Source organism: Centropristis striata, chromosome 7, assembly GCF_030273125.1.
Source record: "Centropristis striata isolate RG_2023a ecotype Rhode Island chromosome 7, C.striata_1.0, whole genome shotgun sequence".
Taxonomy (NCBI): Eukaryota; Metazoa; Chordata; class Actinopteri; order Perciformes; family Serranidae; genus Centropristis; species Centropristis striata.
Genome location: NC_081523.1, coordinates 17868373 through 17895872, shown reverse-complemented (window position 1 = coordinate 17895872; position 27500 = coordinate 17868373). Strand labels below are relative to the sequence as shown.

Here is a 27500-nt window from a genome sequence, read left to right as displayed (position 1 = left end):
GACTTTATAAGTGATAATATGTTAGTGTTGTGTTTATAAACTGTTGGCTAATTCAGGTTTAACATCTCAAGACAAACATTTCCAGTTTTTCAGCTACGCTAAATCTGCATTCAATCTCTCAACACTATCAACAGGTTAACCTCACATCTGCCAACACACACACAACTACATTCATTAATTCATCCATTATCCTTAACCGCTTATCCACACTCGGGTCGTGGGAAGCTGGCGCCGATCCCAGCTGACATTGGGCGAGAGGCGGGGTACACCCTGGACAGGTCGCCAGACTATCACAGGTCAGACACATAGAGACAGACAATCACACTCTCATTCACACCTATGGGCAATTTAGTGTCACCAATTAAACCTAAGTGCATGTTTTTTGGACTGTGGGAGGAAGCCAGAGTGCCAGATGAGAATCCACGCTGAAACGGGGAGAACATGCAAAGTCCACACAGAAGAGAAGAGCCACAGGCCGGAGTCGAACCAGAGACTGTGAAGCAAGAGTGCTAACCGCTACACCACCATGTAGCCCCACACAACTACATACAGTGTATAAAATATCTATCCTGTGAGTGTCAAGAAGCAGCGAGCAGTTCGTGTGAAGCAACCTGTACCAAATGTTGCCCATGTGTTATTGATGAGAGAGGAGCAGAATAATGCAGTCAATATAAATAATGTAAACCAGTCACAGCTTTTTACACAACTGCCAAAAAGAGACGGGCGGCACTTCATCCAGAGTCAGTGAAGCGAGTTGTGCTTTTCTCATGCACACCTGTTCAATATGGTACAAGGCCCGACACACTCTCTTCACACTTTGTGATCACAAGTTCATCACCATCGTCAGCGCTGACTGTGTCCATGTGGGGGTGTGTATGTATGTGCGTCTGCGAGCACGTGTTTATGATTTGGAAAAAGCGTGTTTTCGAATAGCGCTGGTAACGCGCTGCCATCTGCAGTAACATTTCAGTTGTCTTAACTTTTTTCTGGGGTCTGGTATAGGAAACATGCAGAGGTTTTAAACAATGTAGGCTCAACTGTAGCTGTGGATTACGCACTGCTCTTCAACTCTGTGTCTGACTCTGCTGTTTATACTGACACCACTATCTCTCTCTGCACACACTCAATGTCAACATGCTGCAGGGCACATACATCTGGATGCATGTGGAGCATGAGGACGGGACAGCATGGGGAGAGGAAGTCGGCAGTGGAAAGAGAGTAGGATGAAGACTCGAGGGGAGCAATCAGAAGGGCAAAACAGTAATGTGACCCAACATCCTACACACGAATGGAAGAGCACACACGTGCAAAAATGCTTAGACGTACAAGAAAAACACACATGCACACAAACACTGATATATAGGGGATGCTAAGAGGCATTAGAGAGATCATTTGCTTCAGAGCAACCTCATTCACCTCTCCTGGAGAAAGAAGAAACCGCACACAAGACCATAAATACACACACACACACACACACACACACACACACAAACACACAATGCTGCTTCATCTGTCTTGAACCCCTCCTCTCCGGGGGGCTGTGAATCAATCAATGCCAAAATACTGCACTTCAACAGTGCAACTGAGAGTCACATACACAAGTGCAGCGGTAACACAAATGTATTACATCTGTCTCTACAGTTGCATTCCCTTTTTGTTTGGTAATTTGAATGTCAAATGAGAACCTTCACTGCATCAAATGCTAATGGTTCAAGCGGCGCCAAAAAGTTATTTATTCCTAAAACAACAGTATCTTTAAACAGCACAAAATGACTTTCTCACACTGTTGGTTTCTCGGGTTGCTTATCATGAATACATTACGCTTTTTCAACCAAACTGAATTTGACTAAAGTCAACTGAATGGAAGCCACAGAAAAATGTTCCTTCACCAAGCTTGTGTATTTGGGGATTTTCACAGGGCTAAATCTACTCAACTTGAATTACTCTTACCACAAAAAAATTAGCCAGTGCAAATAAACGATGAAAAGTGTTCTTTAGCTGCACATTGAACATGTCTGCATTTGGAAGAACAGCATTAGCAAAAGAAAGGACTGGTGGAGGTGTTGTTCAGCAGTTAGTTCACAAAGAATGAGAAAAAATCAGCCAAGCATCAAGATGAGCAAAATGGAGACAAATCAGTTCTAGTAAGTCAGTGTGATAAATAGATTAGTTCCACCTGTAGCCATTGCAGAAGTCACACATTGTCTGAAAATGCGTTTTGAAAACTGTGTGGCAAAAAAACCTCATAAACACTGAATGTGTTCGTGTATGGGAAGGAGTCCTTCAACAATGGCTACCACAGTTATCATCAACGTGACAAAGACTACAGGAGCTCAGTTTAGTCGACATGCATGTTATTCACCAGCAGCACCGAGGCCTGGTGGACCTCCTTCAAACAGCAGCTGTTTCCACCCCAGTGGATGGATTCATGGACACATGATGGTGTGCATATTAAATGACATCTAGCATGCAACCACAAACAAGCCCCATGCCCATCATTCTTTCTCTTGTTTCATCATGTTTCATCATGCATGTTACTCTCCAATTTTGGATTTAAGCCCCAGATTATCACCATTTGAACTGAAATAACCACTGCAAGGAAAATGTCCAATATATCATCTGTAATGTGTACAAGTATGACCAGATCTCTAATTAATAACACTGAAGCTGGATTTAAACTCCTGCCTTTAGTGGCTATGTGTGTGGGCCCCAAGGCTACAGTATAGCTGATGGACTACTCAACATTAAAGTCCCCCTCCAGGCATGTTTTAAAGTATGTAAAATACTTTGTTGAACATGGTTTTGCCACATAAATGTTTAGTCTGTTTCTCGGTTATTTGTAAGTGATACCAGATTCCCATTAGTTTTGATTTTGGTGTTTTGGGGCAATTATTTATTTTTTATGTATCCATGAAGCCATCCACATTACACTTGAACAGCCCACATTTTTGATCTAGTCATCCACAAACAACAAATCAGCATCTTTTTTTTTTTTTATTATTTCTATTTTGTTTGTCCTCCCCCACAAGTTGGACGACTAATGCAGATAATAGTCAAGAGTCTTACCTTTGATGCCAAACTTAGAGTTTCCTCCAAACTTGAGAATAACCAACATTAGAAGGAAACCGGTGAAGGCGACAGCAGCAATGCCCACAACCACGTACACCTGCGCAATGAGAAAAATGAGTTATAAAATGAGACACACTCATAATACACACCATATCACAAGTCATGCAGTTTCTTTGTATCTTGATGGGTTCATTCAATTACTTCTAACATGAAAAACTAAACCCAGCTCAGGCGTTTTCTAGACGAGTAACACAAATTAATAAAAAATCAACAACCGACTGAAGAAAAACACAACCGTAATATGTGACTTACAGCGACTCTGTCTTCAGGAGGGTCTACAGGGGGGCCTTCTGTTGTTGGAGAGAGAAAAAGAAATGATAAGGGAAGAAGAGTCACCCAAGAAGTGAAATACAGTTATATTTGATAGTGTTTTTTGTTTGTAATGAGTAAATATGCTTAATTGGTCATATGCTCCTGTCAAAAATGTTCAGTGAGTGTTTAGTGTTTTGCACTTTGTTAATTGAATATTCACAAAACTCCTCATCTGCACAGAAATTGCAGGGTTTATCCTTATCAGACTTATAAGGGAGAACCAGGCGGCAATCTCCGTGCCTGAGCATGGAGGCCACCAGGAAGTGCATAAAGCCTGCAATTCACCGAAAATTCCAGTAGGGGGTGCTAAGTTTGGCTGCAAAAGAAATCTGCCCATTCATTTCAGTGCTAAATTTGAAAACTTCTCACTTGATTTATTACCTCAGAAAAATTTTCAGGGACAACATTATGGTCTCAATCGCTAGTAAAAATTCTTCTTCAAGACAATTTGATGTCAATAGTTCTAATAATGGCCCCATTTAGAAGAAAATAGAAGATAAAGAATCGTATGATTTGGGGCGTTTCTAGCTTTGATTGACAGGTCACTGACAAGGCGAGCTGTCACCAGGAGAGAAGCAGAGCATGCGTATCCATGGAAACGTGTCAATAATGTTATATATAATGTTATATAGATAGAAAAGAAGACGTTTACCGATTTGGTCTCATAACTTTGACCCTTTCACTGTATTTTCACTTAATGACAGTTTATTTGAACGTTTTGTTCAGTAAATGTCTTGTTCAGCGTTTGGTTGGACTAACAGACACTCCAAGGAGTCGCTGCTCAGTTTTCTGAGGTAAGAAAGATACATTTTGTTTTTGTTTTTTGCTAGCCAAAACTAACATCCCAGTTAATGCTTCAATTAATGCTAACATGAATTAGCAGCGGCTTCTCTCAGTCGGGTTGCCGGTGTAGAGAGGCTGTAGTCAGTGATCAGATCCCTCGCGCTCCGCCACAGTCCAATTATAGTCTGCTCCGCGTTTCGGAAACAATATGGCGACGCAAGATGGCGATGAGTATAACGCTGAACTCGAGGCTTCCAACGGGCAGTCCACAAACCAATGGGTGACGTCACGGTGACTACGTCCATTATTTATATACAGTCTATGGGGAGAACTAGCTCTACACAAGCACAATCCTTTTTCTTTATTTCCATGTTTTCGACGTCATCAACTAATGAGGATGCTGACTTTTTGCCTGAGACATGCAGCTTTAGCTTCAATGTTTAAGCATGTGTGTAGCCTTCAATTGTATGTTCAAGACCCTTTTTCCAGGATTATCATTTTAGAACAAGACAGCTGGAAACAACCAGCTAACGGAGCTAACACGACAGCGTATTCACACCAAACACAAAGCGAATCTTTCACACTACATACAGTCAATACATTACATGCAGTCAGTACAAAGATGGGAATAGAGGCTGGATTCTCAGGGCTGTGCAGGTTGAAAGAGAAGTTGACATTTTTCAGCTTGAGCAAGAAATTTGCGTGACATTGCGTCGCTAAAGCTCATCAGCTTTGAGGTTCTCCTGCATAGCATGGCCCTAAACAATCTGTTCATAATAAGCAATATAAAAGTTGTTTGCTTGTGGTCTCGTAGACGGACCTGACAAAACATGAACTTTCTACGGATCAGCAACATGATGTAGTACCTTGATCAATTTATTGCAATTAAATTACAGCAAAATCTGTTACTCATGATACAGGGTTTCCACTATATTCATCTAGTATTGGCAGCCCGCCACTATTTCAGAATAACGGATTGTTTTATTTAAATTCATTTATTTAAAAAATTTATTAAATTCTGTAGCAGTGACCACTCTCTCGATGTGGGGACGAGCAAATGAAGATGTCATGATAACCGTAACAGCGCATGTCTGTTTTTGCACATGTCTGTTAGCATTACTCCAGTTTCTGAGTGAGGTTAGACTGCCTGTCGGAGCGGATGGCTGCTAACTAAGGCTGAGACGAGATTAAACTTGACGATATTTCTCGTTGCGTTAAAAATCTGTCTCGCGAGATTTGTGAGCTATCCAAACTTCTATTTGTGACCTGTGGGGGCAGTAAAAGGAAAAGAAGAAGAGGAGGAGAAGGAAGGGAAGCAGTAAGCAGCCAGAATAACGTCGCAGCGGGCGGCGGCTCGTTAACAAGAGTAAGAACGAATTGAAGCGGCACAGTCCTCCTGCAGCAGTCTCTCCCAGCTGCAGAGCCGGGGTCTGCAAATTGCTAATAGGCTAACAGTTAGCTCTGTAGCAGTACAGTGTGTATTTGCTGCTGCAGGAGGTGTTCACTTAGCGATCTCTGTTTGTTTACAACAAGCACCAGACACTCTAAGCTAAGCCATTACGCGACGCTGGAAAACCATACATCACCTCCGGAGTCTCGTAGATCGTAAAAAAAAAAAAGTGAGCGGACATTTTAGAGTGTGTGGCCTGAGACTTTCGCGGTGCCCCCCCTAAAGGAAACACGGCTTATATTGTTTGCACTTGAAAAAAAGAGAGAAATATTTAATTTTTTTTATTTTATTTTAACTTTTATAAATTTTAGTTTTAGTGTCAATTTGTGGAAGAAGTTTTTAATTAAGAAGAGTTATAATAAAACATTTCAAAATGCATGTGCAACTCGGTTAAATAAAAGTCTGTCGGTCCAGTCATATATTGTATATCTTGTGAGCTGAGTGTATCGTCACAACCCTACTGCTAACTTTACTCGAAGAGAACAAAGCACACTGAAGTCAGTCAGCCTCCATTTGTTTTCCAGGTGCTTGTATTTACTAAGCGTTACGGTAAGAACACGTTAGACCCGCCTTCAAAATTCAAGTAAACACATGTAGCTTTCAAAATAAGAGCACATGGATTTGTTTGCAGAGTCCACCACATAATTTACAAGAAGACTGTCAAACTATGACTTTAAATAAAACATAGAAGAACCCTTATTCTTCTTTACAATAAGTCATTAAAATATGCAATGATTAAGATGGAATAGTGGCATTAGAATGTGCGAGAGGCACCAAATTTAGGCTTTTAGGGCAAAACATTTCTACCGGGGAGAATGTCCCTGGAGCCCCCTACTGTGTTGGGGTCCCCCCATCATAGTCTCAGAAAATCCTGTGGGAAACACTGGTTCCAAAGCTTATTTTGCAGTCAAGTGTCATTTTTTATACTTTATAAATTGCTGATTGATATTTACACGTGCACATCATCCAGGGGACAAATAACCCTTTACCCCCCGCTGCTGAAAAAAATCCTAGAGGACACACTGTTATGTGTTCATACAGTGACAGTAGTGCTTTAGAGGCAGTCCTCCATTGTAAACTTTATGTGTGTTATGCAAGGACAGAAAGCTTGACAGGTGTAGCAGTAGTTACTAGGGTGAGGTGGGGCTTCGCAATGTTTGTGATTGGGAGTCAGCAAATAAAAGGCGTGGCAGTACCTGTGGTTAGATCTGCAGGAGGGAGGAGATGTTGGAGGAACAGCAAGAGAGAAAAGAGGCAACATACACAAATTAGGTCCCAAACATATCGACATATTTCGGGTGTAAATTATTTGACATGCAATTCACAGATAATATGCCTGTTCTCTGAGCTTGTTTCAAAAAACATATTCATCACACACAATACACAAACCAACAAACAACATATATTTAACATGCACAACAACATAAATAAAAATAATAACAACATCAGGGCAACAGTTTGGAAAAAAGACACAACAACAAGCCTAATCCCTAGCTGCAAGGATGTGTAGGTATGTAACGCACCCTCAGCAACTTGAGAGAAAAAAGAGAAAGAGAAAGATTTCTAAAATTTAATTTGTGAGGACGAAAATGATGAGATGTTAAACAGAAAAAAACATTGATCTCAAAACACTGACACTATGAACACTGAATTTTAATCGGATGTGTTACATTAAGCACTTTTACAATAGATTAAAACATTTGTAGAAACAAATATGTATCTCACTTACCATAATAGTAAGGCTCCTTGTCCGTTCCTGCACATTAGGGAAAAACAACAGATTACATATGATTTAATCTTCATTTTGATCACATATTTCATGGACCATATCTGCACAGTGGAAAAAGCTATACTTTATGACAGATTTCCCTGATATTCACAGGGAAGTAGAAATGTTGCCTTTTTTAAGTCCAATAAAGTATTCAGTGCTTTATTCCAGTGTGCAAATATAGTTTTTCTTTTATTGATTCTGTTGTCCTGCATCTTCATAAAATCTATATACTGCATACTCTATGATTTAATATGCAATGTTCAATCAAAGCCAGGAAATTATGCAAGTTACATAAATGTACAAAATGAGCAATTTACTAAAAGTGTTTTTTTTTATTATGCTGAATGAATTAATCATTCTAATCATCAAAAGAAGCAAAAAGCTGAAGCAGGAGTTTTGCTCTAAAAATACTTAAAAATGTATTGTTATATATTAAAAAATGTAAGAACTAGAATAAGAAGTAAAAGCTTGATATTAAAAACAAACATTGTGAAGTGATTCTCACCATCCAGCGGTCTGGTCATGAAGTGAGCCTGCACCTCTTTTTGGTCTGTCCCGTATATGTTTGTAGCCACGAGTGTGTAGCGGCCATTGTTGATGTGTGTGGGGCTGTCCAGCTGCAGGCAGCCGTGGTACTCTCTCTCTGTGATGTCATGGATCCTGGTCATGATGTACATCCCCTCCGTTACCAGTTCGCCATCCCGATACCACTCTAGCTCCGGCTCTGGGTTTCCTGGCAAGGTTATGACAACAACACAAGATTCAGATTCCTCCTTAACATTTAGGTTTTTAAGGTCTAATCGCAGGAAAAGCAAAGCATTTAAAGGACAATACAGTATGTGGGTGATTGTCTTACCTGCCATGCTGAAGGGGATGCACCAGTGATGGTCAGAGATTGCATCACTCAGTTTCGTGATTTTGGGAGGAACTGAGTGTAGCAGAGAGAATAAAGAGTTTAACAGTGTGGCATACAAACAGAAAAGACAGAGAGCAAGATAAGAGTGATTCAGAGGTGAAACTACTGAAGCATGCAAAAACACAGTTGTCTTCTCCATCTTTTAATTCTCTCTTTTAAAGACTGCACTGATGAACACTTTGACACAATAATCTACAGTGAATCAGGGCGTCTTGCCAGAGGGCAAACGTACAAAGTATATTCAGCAGCAGCGAGGACTCATTCTCTCCAACTATGTTCTCGGCGGTGCAGCTGATCTTGCTGTTGTGGTCCATCGACGACAGGTTGGACAGTCGAAGCACCGAAATCTGCCCTGACGTCTCGATCTGCACACATCAGCATAAAGATTAAACTAATGCAAGAGAAAAGATAATTTCATTCATGATGAAGGAGCTTTTGACATAACCGTTTTGGCTATTTTGTTCGTTTTTCTATGCATTATTTTTTTCTGAAATCCTTTCACACTATGCCTTTAACCCTTCTAATGCACAACATTCGTCAAAACTGACCCACATTCATTTCCCATTTTATTTCATGCTGGCTGTGTGTTTCTTTACTCTATCTTTTAAAATCAATTTATTTTACAATTGAATATTCCAAGTATTCTTTAAATATCTTGTTTTTGATTACAACAGATCATTATTTCCATTCTTCATTTCATACTTTATAAAGAAAAAAAAATTTCATCCAAATGTGATTTAAAATATAAATGATCTAATACTTTAATGATCATTTGTTATCATTTTGTGCAGACATGAAGTGCATCCGGAAAGTATTCACAGCGCTTCACTTTCTTTTTTTTTGTACTTGATTTTTCTCTCTCCAGAGCCCAATGTGACCTCTTCAGAGAGCATGTTCTCTCAACACCCTGAGAAACCCACAGATTTTCCACTTACTGTGATATATTTTCTACAAATTGTTTCAGCGCTAAAAGAGTTACCGAAGGCGAGTCATGTGATATGACACCTGTGTGTGTGACCTGACCTCGTAGTTGGAGACCAACGCCATGTTCCATATCAGCTGAGGAGAGGGCACCCCAGAGGTCGTACAGGACAGGTCCACATGCTCCCCTTCCTTTAGCGTCACTTTGGATGGGCTCAACGTTGCCATGGGAACCTCTACATACAACCAGGAAGTGGGAAGGAGGAGAAGCAGAGGAGGAGGAGGGTGTGGAGGTGGAGAGACGGGGAGAGAAAAGGGAGGAAGCAAACTTAGGATTCAAGGCCAACTCTTGTCTTTTCAGTTGAGACACAAGGCACGTAACAACCTCGACAATAAGAGTGGAAGAGCAGGCAAACACACACCCACTGCCACAGAGTGAGAGACACACAAAGAAAAGACCTCGAATTCAATCCCCCCTCCGCTCTCTCTCGCTCTCTTTCTCTCTCGCTTTCATTTAAGCACACTCACCCCAATCAAACAGTCAGACAAAGAGACAGAGTTCAAACACAGTGATGGTTACACTGATTACTAGTGCATGTCTTCAGCAGCCCAAGTACTAAATTGATTGGACACAGTCTGAAGCCTCAGTCAAAGCAAAGACACTGGTGACTGTGTGTGTGTGTGTGTGTGTGTGTGTGTGTGTGTGTGTGTGTGTGTGTGTGTGTGTGTGTGTGTGTGTGCGTTTGTACAGTGCTGACCAGGAGGTGACCTGAGTATGACCAATCAGGCTCAATCAGAGTCTTGCCTCCCTCATCCCCCATCCAATAACATCCCCGACGGTGAAAGGAGGAAGAAGAGAACAAAAAGAAGAGAAGAGGAAAAGAAAAGACGAGGACCTAAAGAAGAGAAGCTAAAATGGAATAGAAGAGCTGAGGGCTCGTACTGGCCACACAGCCACAATGTTGCTAGCCTCCGACTAGTTTAGCAGCAAGGTTGTCAGCTGTTTCTGCTTGACGTGCTCTGTAGGACGCCGCTGATTTAACCCGACAGTCCTTGTTGATATAGTGGGTATAGTACCTCTCCATTGTGAGCGCCATCCAGCAGTTGGTTGTTAGAGCCACAAACTTAACAGAAGAAAAAGACTTACACAAAACAAAACCTGCAGTGGACACAAAGAAGTATGCCAGGCGGATTCACAAGTGACACACCGCTAAACACAACTTGCTAGTGTAGTTTTCACTAGCGAGTTGCATTTTGAAGCTCTCAGATAAAATCACTACCGATAAAAATGTGTAGATGCATGTCGCTCCACAAGATTTTTTTATTTATTTTATTTATTTATTGTCAATTCCAGCTAGAGGCTCTTCTGCACAATCTCCCCATGTTAGCATGGGTTCTCTCTGGGTACTCCGGCTTCCTCCCACAGTCCAAAGACATGCAGCTTAGGTTTAATTGGTGATTCTAAATTGCCCGTTGAAGTGAATGAGAGCCCGAATGGCTGGCTGTCAGCCCTGTGATAGCCCAATATCCAGCCCCCCCACGACCCAAGTTCGGATAATCGGTTAGGAATAAAGGATGGATGGATGTAATGATAATAAGTCTTAACTGTTAAACGGATTAGGTATTAATCGGTCAAAATACTTATTGTCGGTAAATGGTTAAATATAAACATCCGTTGATAAAAACAAATCAAATAGAAGAGAGGAGAAGAGAAGAGAAGAAAGAGAAAATATGTAAAGATAAAATATTAACCGAAGAAGACAAGAAGAGAAAAGAAGAAGAAATAGACAAAAATAAAAAAGGAGGACACAAGATGTGAACTGAATGAAGTGAAGAAAAAGAGGAGAGAAAAGGGGTAGAAGAGACAAAACAAAGGAGGTGAAGAGGCAAAGAGGAGAACCAAAAGAAGACAAAAGGAGAACAAAAAGAGTGGAGAAGAAATGGGTGTCGACAGCTACTGCAGATAAAACTGGACAGATTCCTTATCGAACCCTCTCTCCCCCTCTCTCCCCTCTTCTTCCTCTACCTCTTCTGTCCGTCGGCAGAATGCTTATCACCAGGGCAACCCACTTATCACTACGGCAACCCACTCAATCACCATGAGATGCACTAAAAACCATCATTTCAGTGGTGGCAGGCCAGCTGCCATATCAGAACCACATATCTTAACAGGCTCTCTCTCATCTGCAGGTCACACACACACACACACACACACACACACACACACACACACACACACACAGCTACAGGCCACGGTGCCTAGAAATCAGAAAAAAAAACTTGTGGAAACCTCCTTAGTTCTGATGTGAGTGCAGTTGTCATGACCTGTCAGTACACAGAAAATTATTTCCATGTTCAATTATGTACGAGCACAGCTTTGATAGTCAAACCCGCCATGACATCCTGTGTGATTGTAATCCTTTAGCAGCTCAGATGTGTTCAGAATCAACAAGTAGGATTGAAGAGGAATTTGCTGTAATTAGCATGGCAGGCCAGGCTTTGTCTGTGACAACACATGAGTCATTACGTGAAAAGATTTCACTATTATGTGCTTCAGTGTTTGGCCCGTGCTACGGCCCACCTGCAGCCAGTTGTAAACATATGGAAAATACTGGCAGTCAAGTGTCTGCAGAGGGTGAGTCGACTAATGCACAACATCCACGGCAAACGAGACGAAGCCAGACACTGTAAACAACAACAACAGAACTGAAAGGTGTGTTTGGTCAAATGTATGTTCATTTAGTTTTTTGACAAAATAATCCCAATTTAAAGCCCACTTACTAGTCGTCTTAACCGCTGGAGTTTGATCTGCTGTCTAACTTTACAGGCAACATCTATTGCACATCTGCCCATCCCGGGAGGGGGATCCTTTCTCTGTTGCTCTCTGTTTAAGGTTTTTTTAGGAGTTTTTCGTTGTCCACCATGAGGGTTAAAGGACAGTTTGTTTTGTTTTTACAGACTTTAAAGCCCTTTGAGACAGGTTTGTAATTTTTTATTTCAGGCTCTATAAATATAATTTAATTGAAAATCTTCATTGAGGAAGATTTGTTGGCATGGAAGCTCAGTTGCTGTTGTGTTTTCATTTAAATCACTTTTTTTGTTTATGAAAAATGCAAGAAAGTGGACTTTGAGTTTTATTTCCAAAGTCAAGAACAAACGTTCGTCCTTCACTTTGAGCCAACATGGAAAGTTCATGAAACCATTAGCTACTGAGCTAAATGTCAAATATTTTTTCTGCACTTGCTCACTTTTTGTCCACCTGCATTCTGTGACGAACAGATGGATGACAAATCAAAGGAAATCCAGTGCAAGGAGTCTTCAGATGTTTTTCCAGTCCAGTTAATTCTGACTCTGGTTGGGTTTCCCTCCTCGGTGCAACACAGTAACAACAGTTGGGTGTGAACCGAAACAACAGCAGTGACACCTTTTGAGGAGGTGGTCTCTGTTTGGTCCAAATTAACTCTGGAGTGGTTTGTTTGTGGTGGGAACATGATCCAACCCAACTACGAGGTGTACTCTGCAAGTTTGAGCTAAACGGCACTTTTAGTCAGGTGTGCAGACTGTAGCAGCGAGCCGGAGAATTGCGTAGAAATGTTTCTCTCACAGAAAGATGCACTAGGCCAGACCACAGGACTTTCTGCCTGTTTTTACTTTCTTACTTCCACCCCAGACACATCTGACCAATAGGCAGAGTGAAAATTCTGTCATGCGGTTTGTAGTGATGTATTTTCGCTTTTTCTCCCTGTGTGAAAATAACCCAAAGCATAGTTCTAAGTTTACAAGCTCATCAACTGTTTTGGACCAGAGCAAATGAACTGTGTGTGTGAAAACCACCAGCAGCCTCCAGAACAGTTTCAATGCTTGTTGGCAAACTGTCGACTGTCCAAGTTTCCACACCCTACTGAAGGGATTTACACTATAAAGTGACTCCTTAATTTGTTAACCTTTCACCCATCTTTGCTTAAATAAACTTGCAACTTGCAGAAACAATGTCACTAATGACAGGCCAAACCCAGATTTTTAAGTGGCTCCATACTTCATGAGAAGATGGAGGTGTTTTCATTGGGAAGCAACTCATGTAAACCAATAATTATCTCACTGATATTTCCATTTCGTCAAAGGTAGCCTATCTACCTCCTAGTGGTTTTTGGGAGGTATGGAAATGTCTATAAGTGACACACTGAACCAGTCTATAACATGGCATGTGCTTGTGTTACATAAATTATACATATCTGCGATAAATCAGTTTTTTAAAACCACTTGAACCAGGGAAATATGATTTTTTTTTCTTGGTCTTTAAGTTTAGACTCCATGATTTTATTTCAGCAGGTACTCTGGCCTTTTTTCCCGGTACCTTTTTTTTTTTGTGTATCTTTTTTCTTTTTCTCTTATTACTTCGGAGAGTGGGGTGCAATAGCATCGTTTTTGCAGTTTTTCTAATTCTTTCTCTTTGTATTACCAGATGTCAGTGTTCCCAAAGGACTCTTTTTTTCTATAAACTACGATTTTTATAGGCAGATAATTGGGCAAGGTTTTAACAATGAAAACCTCACCCTATCAAAAGTAGGAGAATGAATGTGTAAAGAATACATCATTTTCACACTGAGTATATGCCAGTCCTTGACACTCCTTGACTTCTTGAATTCAGATTACCCTCATTCACCAGGACCATGTGCTGTGAATGGGCTGTGAATTACAAGCACAGCATCTGGGATATGCCCCGGTGATGTGGAGCTGAATAGCTGCTCAGAGCTCATATTTAAAAGCAAAACATCCGCTCTGGATTGAATCCTCCGCACAATACGCCACAGCATACTTCAGCGTCATTGTCGGAGGTGTCATTGTTGTCAGACCTTGTTATGGGCCACAATGAGCACGTCCACATTGGTGTTTAGAGAAGTGTTCACATTTATTATGTAAGGCATTTCTGCCACAGAGATGTGGTGATTTCTGATGAGAGGCAGCAGCAGGCGAGAAAGAGAAATCTTTCACAAAATACACAAAAGAGAGGGAAGAAAAAATGTGCCGGAAAGTGACACAACACAAAATCCGTCCCTTAGTTTGCCTCTGTATTTTTCTGTTGTTGTGCGCACACAGTAGAGACTGTCAGTGCATTATAAGAAGGATTCACCAAGTGATTTGTGCTCAAAGAAGGCAGAGAAATAGGGAGGAGAATGTCAGGCAGGACTGGATGAGCAGCTCTAAAACCAGGATCTCTTACAGATTATTAATTTTTTGCCTAAAACTGTTGTCAGTCAACTTGACTGACTGACTCAGACTTCAGGCCATTTATAGGTTTGAAATGTCTTCTAATCTATCTGTTGGCCTTTTTTTAATCCTAAGGAAGGCTACATTACTTTCATTGTGGCAAGTGATTTTGGATTTATAACTTCAGCTTCAACTGACATTTTAACAAAGCGTTTCCTGGTCTTTTGCATCTGCGCTCTTACTGTCTCTGTCCCGTCCATCATTGCAGATGAAGGAATGACTGTAACAGAATATAACAGCACTTTCTGCAGCAAAAAAGTATCAAAAGCTTCGAAACTAAAAACTACACAATCAAACATGTTCCAGCAGCAAAATTGGGGAGAAATGAACAACATCGGCAACCAAGATTACTAGTTTCCGTGACAATATAATGCAGCTATATGTAGCGGTGTATGTATTATAAACACAATACCCCAAATATACCTTGCACTAACTAACATTAGTTTGAGCCGAGAGTAGCTTTATTTGACACTTTGGTTATGTTAAACATGAACAGCCAACATTATAACAATATACACTATGGCTCAAAGGTTTGGGGTCACTTACAAAATGTCTGTGTTGTTTTCCATGAAAACAAACTGTTACAAAATTAATCGAAAATATAGTAAAGATATTGACAAGGGTAGAAAAAATAATTTTAACCTGTACAAATCTCCAGCTTTACCTCTAGATACTCAACCCGCCTGAGGAAGGATCATTTTATTGCTTCTCAAATCAGCACAAACAGTTTTCAGCTGTGCTAACATAATGCTCAGGTGTTTTAATGATCAGTTAGCCTTTCAACACTATACACGTGGATTAATACAATTTGCCACTGGAACACAGGAGTGATGGTTGCTGACAATATATAATAGGTATTTTATAAGAAAATCTGCTGTTTACAGCTTCAATAGTCATTTACCACATTAACAAAGTCTAGATTGAATGTCTGTTTTTTTGTTGTTTTTTTAAATTGTGCTTTTCTTTCAAAAATAAGTGACCAAAACCTTTTGAGCTGTGTATGTAAAAGGGGAAAAAAAGGAAAAGCATTATAGGTCCTCTTTAAATGAATGTTCTGTATTTAATTAGCAGTTCTGATTTCTGATCATCTACACTGTTTTGTACAGTTACGTTTAGCCGACTGAAAAACATGGTTCAAGTCAGAGAAACGTCATAAATGGTTGATAAAAAGGTAAATCTTTGGTCTCCTACATTAAAGGTAGACACGTCTATCTATCACCTTGACCTCCACACACTTTCTCTCCACCTCTTTACATAAAGGACACACTGCTTCCTGCATTTGCATTGGATGTAAATTGTGAGGACGTGGAACCGTCCAACGTGGTAATAATTCCTCATGATACCGAGCTGCTTCAGCGATGCATCATTCTTGTCATATGAAGGACCACTGAGAAATTGAAAAATAAAAACTGCAGAGTGTTCCATCTTTACACAACAACTTTTCCTCCTCATTTCAAATTCTTAGCGATTACTTTCTCCCCTTTCCCATAAAGATGATTAACTGAATTGTTTTGACCAGCTATGCTCTTCTGTTTTTGAAGCTGTTGTCCATTTTAAAGCCCCTTGAATCCTTCTGCAAGCAAAACCCCACTGTTAGATGACAGCAGCATGGCCTACAAAGGACTGCAGAATGGCCGAACGCAGCACTAAACGTCATGTCTATTACCTTTTTAAAAGAGCTCATAAAACATCAGAGCTGCAAGACATGAAAACCGTCCTAATCTGTTTCTGCCAATCTGCACGGGGGTGAGTTTCTTTGTGCTTTTTTTAACTTCTCTGTTTTTATAGCTTTTGTGTCTTGTTGAATTTCTCGTTATCTACAAGTGAGTGGTCTCCCTAAAGGAAATTCATACATGTGAATAGCATCTACTGCCCACAGACACAATAAACTGCAGTTTACTGCTCGAGTCAGGTGTGTGCCTACGTGCTGCATTTGTGTTTCTCAACTGTAAGAGCCCACTACACAAAAGAAAGAGCAGAGAGATAGAGAAGGGTTGACACACAGACAGCTATGTAAGGATACAGTTACACTGGACAGGCTATTCACACACAAGACAAGGAGACAAGGAAATAATACTTGAACACTTATCAAAATATAAGGGGATGACAAGGCGGGAAATGAAACCTGATAGACGGTCATTCCAGCCTGACAAATGGACAGAGAGACGGACAGGGAGGGAGACGGATGAAGACAGAGGGCACCAGCGCTGTGATGTGACCAGCACAGGTCTGATAATCCATCTGTCATTTCAACACCACATAGAGGGGGAAAAGGGAAAAAGCACCTTTGCTCAGGACAGCTGGTTTCAATTATTAACATTTATACATTTGGATCCTTCAGCCTGTCTGTCTGTGGCACCCTGCCAGGACTCGCTGAAAAGTTCAGATTTATACACTTGAACTATCATAATGTAAATGTATTTGCTTATTGTACAAAAGGCTTCATGGCTAATTGAATATTATTAAAAACATTTAATCTATAGTAGTTCAAGGATGGTCACAAATCTATCACTCTGAATCTGCAATGATGATGATACTCGCATAAAATGAGGATCAGGAGGCGAACGCTCACTAATGTTTATTTCCCATGTCTGATTTTTCCTGAACCCGCTGAAAACCCCAAATTCGCTTTTTTTTTTAAAAGCACGTTTTCCTTAAAAGAAAATCACGAAAAATACTGAGACTATAAAAACGGGATTATTGTTTAATTTCTGTTTGTCAGAGAAGGTAACCAAAGACAAATTTAAAATAGTGATATTTGATCAAAAATCTGTGCTGTATCCTGCCACATTCATACATTCTTACATACATTCTTCACTCCTCAGCAACATTGGAAAGCTGCAGGTTTACATGGCAGAGTTGTAAAAATATGAATAGTTAAGGTTATATTAATATGTGTAGCAAGTGGAGCCATTTTTTTCCAATCTTGAAAACACTAGGGAAAAGATTACATATAGATTCAATTTAATTCAAGTTTTTGAAAATACTGCTGCTTTTTTATGATCCATGGCATTATAACACTGTATACTGCTACATTAATAAGCATGCCCCTGGAGTAATCTCACAATTTAAGAAAGTATTGTGAGAGAGAACGAATGGGGAGTTTATAAGTTTTTATAGGGTTTTTTATTGCATTAATCATTCTATTAACAAACATCTGAGTAGAAGTGTTTTAATACCTACAGCTGTTTCAATCCCAACATTTTTGCTGAGTGACACAGCCCTCCTATTTTTACTTTGCACGAGCATGGGGCTGCAGCAGCAAGTTTTATCGTGAAGTTTAGTGAGGGTCAGCAGTGGGAACAGTCTGTGTTTGCCAGCCTTTCTGAGCGGAGACGCGGCTGTAAACAGTCCACAGAGAGAAACAGAGCGAGAGACATATGCGGGTGGCCTGAGAGATCAGTGTCAGCCCGAGGGCATCGTTGGGCACTTCCTCTGCTTTGTGCCTTCCTCATATGTCACTCAGAAATGTTCAGACAGTCAGAAGGACATACAGTCATACATACAGGCAGACACAGCAATGGAAAATGAGTAACAAAGAGGGAGAAAGACAGCCTAAGAGAGGGAAAGGCGAGAAAAAAAGAAAGAAAGAAAACTGACAGAGAGCAAAAGGCCAGCAGTTTGGGTTTTTGGTCTATCACTGTTCGCCCTGGGGCATAATTTGGCACCCCTGCTCCACCATGTCCTCCTCCTCATATGTCACACTGCCAGGGGGTCCCCTGCCCACCTCTCCAGGGGCCCTGCTGTAACTGTGCTAATGCCAAAAATAACCTCCGCTAATGGAAGGGAGACAGAGGGGACGAATCAATAGGAGTTATCAATGACATTGTTAGCTTCCTGCATGCTAACTTATTGTTTGTGTCCTGTGCGTCTCGACTGCCCTGAGCTATTTCAGAGCAGATGGCAAAAATACTTACAGATACATCTTCTAGCTTATTAGAGAGACAATTTGATTACATTTCAATTGAAGCCTCTCAAGCTTTTCTGACTGGTTGTTATTGTCTCTTTTATAGATTCCAATCAGACCTGAAGATTCCTTTATGTTCTCACTTTACAGCAGCAAACTGGATCTGACTGGACTCATTGCTCCAAAGGCTGGAACTGTCTGTGTTTCATTTGTTTGCTTGGGTTAAGCTCAAGCTTTACATTATTACCAAAGATTTGTGCTGATAAAAATCTACAAATCCAGGCCGAGTGTGGACAGACGGGTCGAGCTGTAATATGACCCTGTTTATGAAAAAGAAGGGAGTTTAAAATAAAGAGATGAATGAAAAACGAAGAAGGAGGAAAGAATAAAGTATCAATTAACTGCTGACATTTATACATTCGAGCTTGATAAACGTTCCCATAAGCAAGAACATAAAAGGTTTGTGGTCTGTGGAAGTCTGTCAAGGAGTGACAGCGAGCTTGCTGGTTAGCTTGACATTACACTTGTACTGTAAATAACTGTATGCACTGTTGCTCTGTTACAGAGAATAGCTTGTTTGCAATCATGTCATTATGATGCGTGAAATTCAGATGGGGGGCAGGAAATAATAAATCCATATACAGTGTAATAAAAGAGGAGAGTGACTTCGTAAAAGTGTGGCTGGGTGATATCTGGCTCGATCTTCTGTTCCAGTAGAGGTCATTTCATGCCTCGACAACGACATATATCATGATATAGCAGGTTTATTAGATTCTATTTTATATGTTCTTGTATGAAGGAATACTTGGCCAATGAAAAGTATCGAGTATTTTCTCATTTAATGAAGAATTTTGGTGTGAAATGACCACAACAGCTTCAAGTCAAACAGGAAAACAAGCTATGCCCTGACTCGATTTATATGCATTCACACAAATACAGAATAATAATATTATATAATAACATAATAATTAAGACAACAGTTCGACTACACTAGAGTATTCCCATAAGCAGAATTTATGTGTCCCGATATCCCAGTGTATGATTTCATTAAGATATGATTCCAAATAAAGAAAATAAACTATAATTCCGAATTATGAATTAACCTGCACACAGCAGGTATCCTGCAGAAATTAAAACCCGTATTGGATGTGAGCCATAGAAAATGAAGGAAAGTGAATTTTCCCACAACTTAACCATTTTGCCTGTTCTCATAATTACAAATGACCTCATCCTCCAGACCTCCTGCTACACAGTGAGCCTAATGCAATAGTTTAAAGGATTATAAGTATTTGTTGTGTGTTTGGGTCCATGACCTCCAAACCAAAGTAGCATTGAATGACTGCAGTCTTGTTTCTGGCCAGGTGAGTAAATCCCAATATGTATATTCATGCACTATTTCTAGATTCCTTAGCTAGCTATCGCTAATCGCACCATTTTATATTAAAAAAACAACATTAAAAACATGGACCGTAGCTATAAAAAACCACAGTACTTTAAATGAGTTGACTTCCAGACATCAGACGGATTTTTCAATGCATGTTTCTCGTGCTTTTTACTTCTCCCCCTTTATGTAATAATATTTTCAGGACTCAAAAGTATTATTCCTGATTTGATCTATTGGAACAGCAGAAAATTATAAGCGTTTGTGCAGTGTTGGAGCTCATTGCCGCCCTCCATCTGGAAAGTGCGCTGATGTATGACATCATATGCAAGGAAACTGTCGTCTGGTTTGTAGACACATTATCCTTATCGGAATACTAAATACGCTTTCTTTGCAACCTAAACAAAGATTTTCTCATTAAGTTTTTGCAATTAAATCTGATGGAAATTGTCTTTTATTGCTCATAAAAGTGTGATTATTGCTGTTGCTGTTGAGTATTTCATCCCAGCTTTCCATAAATCCAGAAAGAATTTCTTCCTAGATGACGGAAACATGATGATTCAGAGAAAAAGGAAATGAAATCTGCTGTGTGACAGCAGGTCACCGGTGCCATAGGACATAGTGCAGATGGTCTTTATAACACTTCATTTTATTGTGATACATACAGTGGATTTTCTCCACTCAGCATCTTTGAAACTCACTGATGTCATCTGTGTTTTAAGTCAAACAAACGCTCCCACAGTAAAATATCTTCCTGCTTCTATAATGTCCTGCACAGTGACCTTTCTGCACCTACATACAAATGTCTCGGGTGACTCTAACTGGTCTATAAGATGACATAACCTCTCCAAGAGCACACACAAACACTCCACTGTAGGTCACACATTCTGCTCTCCTCCATCTGGCAGCTAATCTATGCATCCTGTTTAGTGTCGATGGCCTTTTAATGACACCCTGTAGAAACCAAACTACATTTTTAAGCCATCTATAAAAGCCTGACTCTGAGTGTACATGCATGCGTTCATTTTGTCATTTGTTTGCTTGTTCATGTGTAAGACATTGTGGCTTCTTGCACTGCTAAGTGTCGAGAGAAATTACAATATACAGACTAAGCAGAGTCCTGTTGAGTAAAGAGAAGTACAGTGTGTGCTGTTGCCTGTGGAAGTTCTCATACACCAGCTGGTATATATTGCGGATCACTGCAGTGGCTGTAGTTTATGCATAAATCTTCTTCTTTGTGTACTCATTGGTTTTAACACTAAACTTTGTCCAGTTGTTCATCCCTCACACCTCTCGGAGAACCGGCTAAACACCTAGCAGGCTTGTCGTGCAATAACAGGTTCTCTACAGTATATGTCCCGTACTTAAACACATACAGTACACCTGTATAAAAACAGATGTGTCACACACATGCAAAAAATATGAGGGAGGAAACCAAATGTTTTTTTTTACTACAGATGTTCCAACACTTTGCACTCAGTTCCAGTGTGTGTGTGTGTGTGTGTGTGTGTGTGTGTGTGTGTGTGTATGTGTGTGTGTGTGTCCTCACCACAGTTAGGTAGTGTCAGTCTGGACAGCAGCTTGCGTCCTCCTCCATCCTCGATGCAGCGCAGCTCCTGGTTGTCTGCTTCCTCTCCCAACCACAGCTTGATCCACATGTTCTCGCAGGAGCAGTGCAGAGGGTTCCCTGTCAGGATCCTACACACACACACACACACACACACACACACACACAGTCAAGAATCATCAAGAGCATTGAGTAGTGAAAATTGCTGAAACACTGAATTGTTCTTGTGTCAAAGTGCGTTAAAGAAATAGTTTAACATTTTGGGAAACAAGTCTTTAGATTTAGACGATTTAGATTTATACAATTCATGTCTATTCGTTAAGTATGAAGCAGCCGGTTAGCTTAGCTTAGCATAGAGACTTGAATTAGGAGGAAACAAGTCGCTTTGAAAAGTCCAAAAGTAACAAATGTGAAAATGACTGTTTTATTACAGGTAATATTAGTTAATAATAGAGTTGCAGATAGTCAATTAATCGATCAACGGAAAAATAATTGTCAGGTGTTTTTTTTAAATCAATTAATCGAGATTTCTGTTTTCAAACAGAATGTTAAACTTAATAATAATAATAATAATAATAATAATCTTTATTTATAGAGCACTTTTCAAAGTACAGGTTACAATTTGCTTTACAAAGGCAAATTAAAACAGACAAAAGATAACAGATAAAAATCAATTAATCAAAAGAAAGTAATTAAAAAAAGTAATTAATGAATTGATACCAAAGAATAATGAAAACATTCTGTGCAATGAAAAGACAGTTCAAAGAAAGTTAAAGGATCTCTGATAAGAGTATCTCTCGGTTTTTGGATTGACAAAGACATTTCCTTAGAAACTGGAATCTACATTTTATAGACCATATACCGATTAATCGGTAACTAAAATTCTCGTTATTTGCAGCCTTCATTAGTAAACGGACTGAGTAAAGGTTTGTGTGGGGGGAGCATGTATGCATTAATCACGTCCTGGTGGTTAATTGCTGCTTGTCCACTTCAGCTAATCTCATTCTCTGTTGCCTGAATCTATATGAAATCGTAATTCTCTGGCTCCAGGAAAGATTGGAGGCATCAGTAAACCACACGTAAACCGTCAAAACATCACATCAGAAATCTAACACAGATGCTGCAGGAATTTGTTTATCTACAGGCGGCGATGATAACTGGGAGGTAAACCGGAGAGAGAGACAGACAGACACGGAGATGGACAGACTGATAGAGACAGCTGAACTGAACTCACAGATAAGAGATGTTGAGGTGTTTGAATATCCTCCAGGACAGCGATGAAAGGTTGTTATCTTTCAGATTCCTGGAAATTAAGTCGGGAGAAGAGATTGTAAAACAACAATAAAATATTAGGCTGAACGTCACATTTTTACATACACCAAGAAGACTGAATTATTTTTATCTTTAAAAATAACTTTATTTATGATCATTTATTTCTGTTTTCTGTTTAGAACCTGAACTAGAGTTTCTTTCTTTTCTTTCTGATTAATTGATACTAAGTCTTCTTTACATTATGATATACTGTACATGTTCTGTTCATCAATTTTAACAATCAGTAACACAATATGACAAAAATTGAATGATAGATATATATTTTTGAAGATAACACATATTTAACATTTTTGTCCTCAACTGAGTCGAACAACTTGCTTAACTCACTAAAGGTGATAAATAAATCAGCACAGAAGCTGTCATGTCAATAAAAAGCAAGGAACAGAATTATGATTTATTTACTTACAGGTACTGTATCTTGAGGTTGTTTTGAAAGGCCAGCTGCGATACATAGGTTAGCCTGCTGCTGGTCACGGTTCTGACACAAATATAAATACAACAGCATCATTGTCGTGGTCATCATGAACAAAACTATTAGAAACAACAGCAACATCTGAAACGTTAAAATTCAGATTACTGATATTTGTTAATAGTTTGTAACAGGTTCTGCTCGAGGAGGATTTAGAACAGAAAAGATACCACCTTGCCAAACAAATTCTGTTTAATGAATGCTTCATCACAAAAAGTAGCATCTGAATACTGACATGGGGAGATATTGGCAGTGTTATGTAGTGTAAGCTGATGGTTTGTGGTTATATCTGTGACAGAGACAGAAACACTTTGGTTTACATTGAAATAAACCAATTGATAGTTGCTGAGTTATGATTTTTTATTTTTAAGTTTGCTGTTGCTGAAGGGGCTGCATAACTTTTTTTGCACAAGTTGCATTGTTCAAAATACCTGTACAGTAGTCTACATATGTTTGCATTCAAATACATTTCACTATGTAGATTGTAATAAACAAACTGTTCAGTTTGTCATGTTCATCCATCTGCTTAACAATGGCATTTTGCTGTAATAAAAATGAGTGACATGGGATGAACAGACTTAAAACTTGTTCAAACTATTATTATATGTACTTGAAAAAGGCAATTTACATTTATAGTTATCACAATGCTCAGCCAAATATTTGAAATCACAGTGACATCGTATCGTGTCTTGATGTATGAAATATTTTCACAGTATCATATCTTTGGGCCTCTGGTGATTCCCAACTCTAGAATCTGAATATAACTGTTCTGCTAAATTCAGCCCATCTTTCAGGAAAAAATGTGCGCTGATTATTATGCACGCGACGCTGTGTAATCTGTTCTGAAAAATCAAAACTAAATCAATCATACAACATAAAGATTTCACCTCATTGATCCAGCTGGGTCACTGCAAAATGTGTCCAATTAAAGATCTCTCAATTGAGCCACTGCTCGGGCACATTCAGAAGTCTGCCACGGTGCAACCTCAGCACATTTACAGATTTAACAGACGTCTCAAATCATGAACTAAAAACTGTTTTATGAGTCTGGTTTCTTTGATATTTTTACTGTACATTTTACAGTACTCAGCATTGTTAAAACCAGGTGCAGAGAGATTGTGTGTGTGTGTGTGTGTGTGTGTGTGTGTGTGTGTGCCCCTCATTATCTGATATCAAGGTTGGTCTAACAGATGTTCTGTGATTCATCTCATCTGATATGACTGAGCACAGATTTTCATTTCACCACTTATAAACCACGACACTCAACAAATGCTTCCTCTATACATGTCCAAACTGTGAAATAGTATTGTCATATTAATATAAAATGGAGTGTAATTGTGTGTTAAGCATTTCTCAGACTGTTTGTGATTGTAGCTCAAACCCAGCACTCATTTTGTTCCCACTGGGTCTGACCACAATTAAAAGCATATACACTTGCAAGGCGTAACGTTCTTTAATCTTGTCTACCAAACTGGATATTGGTGGGGAAATTAGGTAGTGTCCACTTAAAGGATGATTCTCTTGCAAGAAAGTGTCGCTCTGTGGACAATTCCTTTTTAGATTAAGAAATAAAATGAGGCACACCCAGCCATAGACACAGCAGTACGTTAAAGCAACCCACTTGGGTAATATAGTGCCTTAAGCAAAGGAGGAGAATTATCAGTAAAGGCAAAGAATATCAATATTTATCATGCAGTGTGTTTTAACAAGCTGTTATAAGTTGTTCTTTCTGCTTCAAAATGCTTTGAGAGGAACATTTTAACACAATAAGTGAAAGAATATTCAAATATGTAACATAAAAACACTGTGTTTAACCATTTATAGGGATGCATGATTTATACCTGTACCAAAAAAGTATCGGCCAATAATGGGACAGTTATTATATTATGTATAATTGCAATAATGAAGTTATAGAAGATGAATAGAGTTATATGAAGCAAAATTGTTTTTATTGACTTAACGAGCGCAGCATCTACACAATCTAATACAGTATTTAATACATGACGTGTCTGATTTGACAGATTATGACTATGCTTCATAATTATATTTGAAATGATTGTCAAAATGCTCTGTAAAACAAAATATAAATGAATATTTGAAGAGTGAGAACTGATATTTTTTATTTAGATTTATTTTGGTCAAAATATCTGTTATTTTATCACTATCAACCATGACAGACAGGTAATTATCGTTTGAAAAACATCCATATTGTGCATCCCTAATCATTTATTAGCTAATTTGTTTATTCACAATAGCTCTGAATGTTTGCCCTGAGCCAAAGTGTTTGTTTGTCTTGCCAATATAAGCCATAAATAAAAAAAACTTACAGGTTCCTGAGATTCTTGTAGTAGTGCAGGTCTTTGTCGTTGATGGAGGAGAAGCTGCTCTGGTTGGCGATGTAACTGTCAGGGAATACAAGTGTGTGTCAGGAGGCTCATTTGTTAACGGAGGGGAGCATAAACAGAGGCATTTCAACAAGACAAAGGGACATAATAAGCCCATATAATTAGAGTTCAAAATTAATAAATGGATTCCTGAAGGACTCAAGCTGATAGATGTTACACTGGGGGGGAGCTGGTAGTTTTTAAAAGCAGAGAAACAGGCAGAGCTCTCTTCACTGTTTTCCTCAGCTGCACTGGAGCAAGGCACTTGACCCATTCAGGGGGCCAACAGGAGATGATTGTGGGCAACTCCCTCGTGTGAATGAGCAAAACCGTGTGAGCTGCTTCTGAAAAACAATATGTGTACTTTTGAAATATCACAGCTTTGGGATCAGACGTCTGAGAACATTCAGAGCGAAACAAAAGCAGAACAATCTCGCCTACAGAGGGAACATGGTGTAACTGTCACAGCAGAAAGCCTCAGTTTTACAATGGGCCATATTTTTTGGTTAAATCACAAGGTCATTAGAAAGTGTTTTCATGTGGCAGACTCGGAGCAAAAATATTTTATTTTCAAGATCATTCTGGTTATAATAGAAGGGCCTTCAGCATAAGGGTTTTTTGTTGTTTGAATCTCTGAATTTATACCGTTGCCTACGGGGATGGGGCGTCCTCACACTGTACCACACCACACACTGTGTGATAAGAAAGACCCTGCTTTCAGTCTGGTGAGGGACTTTTTTTTTTGCATATCGCCTATCCCCTCTCTCCCCTCATTTCCTGTCAGCGCTCTGCCGTCACTATCAAATAAAGTCAAAGTAAAGCCTGAAAAAAAGACTGTAGGGAAAAAAAGAGAGTAATACACTTTGATATGTGGCTGTCAATAATTAAAGAAGCTGAGCCAGAATGTCAGCATTTTTTACACGCTGCTGAAATCTTCAACACACATAACGCTCACAGAAGGGTCACATTTCCTGAGAATAATGAAAAGAAATGACTTAAAATTCTGAATAAATATTTTTAAGGAAACAATCCTTTTTCCCCAACTAAAGCTTGAACATCAGCAATATTTATAAATCAACTGTACAATCAAAAGCAGACAGTTTTCCAGTTAAAGTGACTGGATGTTCTATTCCAAAATACAACCCTGATTCCAAATACGTTGGGAGAACAGAATATAATAATTAGCATCCTTTATGACATATATTCAATTAAAAACTGCACAAAGGCTGTGTAGTTTAGGTTCAAACTAATAGACTTTTGTTTTTGTAAATATAAACTCTAACTTCTCAGTTTGATGCATTTCATTTAATCTTGTTTTTTCGCAGCATCCAAACTTCTCTGGAATCGGGGTTGCATCTCATATCTCAATAACTATAGATATCACAATATAGCATGTTAATATTCAATAAATAAATTGTCTATATTGAATAACCACATGGTAAAGCCTATTTTTGGTCACTACTATGTGAATTAAATCCTCGATAAGTGAACAGTGCTGGGCATTTTATCAATTAATTCAGAACTTTAGTGCAAAATGAACATAGCAGAGTCAACAAAAATAATAGAGATAAATATATAAACAGCTTTGTGAAAAAATAGTATATTCTTGTTATAACAAACATAGTGGACGTAATTCTGTCCCACGAGATACACGGTCGCCCATAAAGTTGGAATAAAATATTATTTACCTCTTTCCATGAAATGATTGTGACAATGTGATTTATTCTTGGCAGTTAAAGTGTATATCTTCTCAAAACTTTAATAATCAAGCTCTTCTAAACATACCACAATGAAATTAAACCATAATTAACAGAGGATTGTGTCTGAAAACAAAATTATTCCAACTTTAGGGGCGACCGTGTAAGATTTTATCACAAAATTATTCCATTTAAAGACAGTAATTATCATAT

At 39.1% G+C, this 27500-nt stretch overlaps 1 protein-coding gene across 3 annotated transcripts in view; it reads right to left on the bottom strand.

Annotated features, from left to right (window-relative positions):
- Positions 1–27500, bottom strand: part of ntrk2a (neurotrophic tyrosine kinase, receptor, type 2a) — a 97021-nt gene that overhangs the window by 67379 nt on the left and 2142 nt on the right. For 2 of the 3 annotated variants that reach the window (XM_059336329.1, XM_059336330.1), the window contains exons 2-13: positions 25534–25608; positions 23144–23215; positions 22640–22708; positions 21388–21536; positions 9385–9518; positions 8594–8726; positions 8302–8373; positions 7951–8178; positions 7404–7430; positions 6871–6882; positions 3382–3419; positions 3067–3166 (exon numbers count right to left, since the gene is read on the bottom strand). In XM_059336329.1, coding sequence (XP_059192312.1) covers positions 3067–3166; positions 3382–3419; positions 6871–6882; positions 7404–7430; positions 7951–8178; positions 8302–8373; positions 8594–8726; positions 9385–9518; positions 21388–21536; positions 22640–22708; positions 23144–23215; positions 25534–25608 — 1109 coding nt within the window. The remainder of the gene's footprint in view (positions 1–3066; positions 3167–3381; positions 3420–6870; positions 6883–7403; positions 7431–7950; positions 8179–8301; positions 8374–8593; positions 8727–9384; positions 9519–21387; positions 21537–22639; positions 22709–23143; positions 23216–25533; positions 25609–27500) is intronic. The other variant, XM_059336331.1, reaches the window with a different exon arrangement.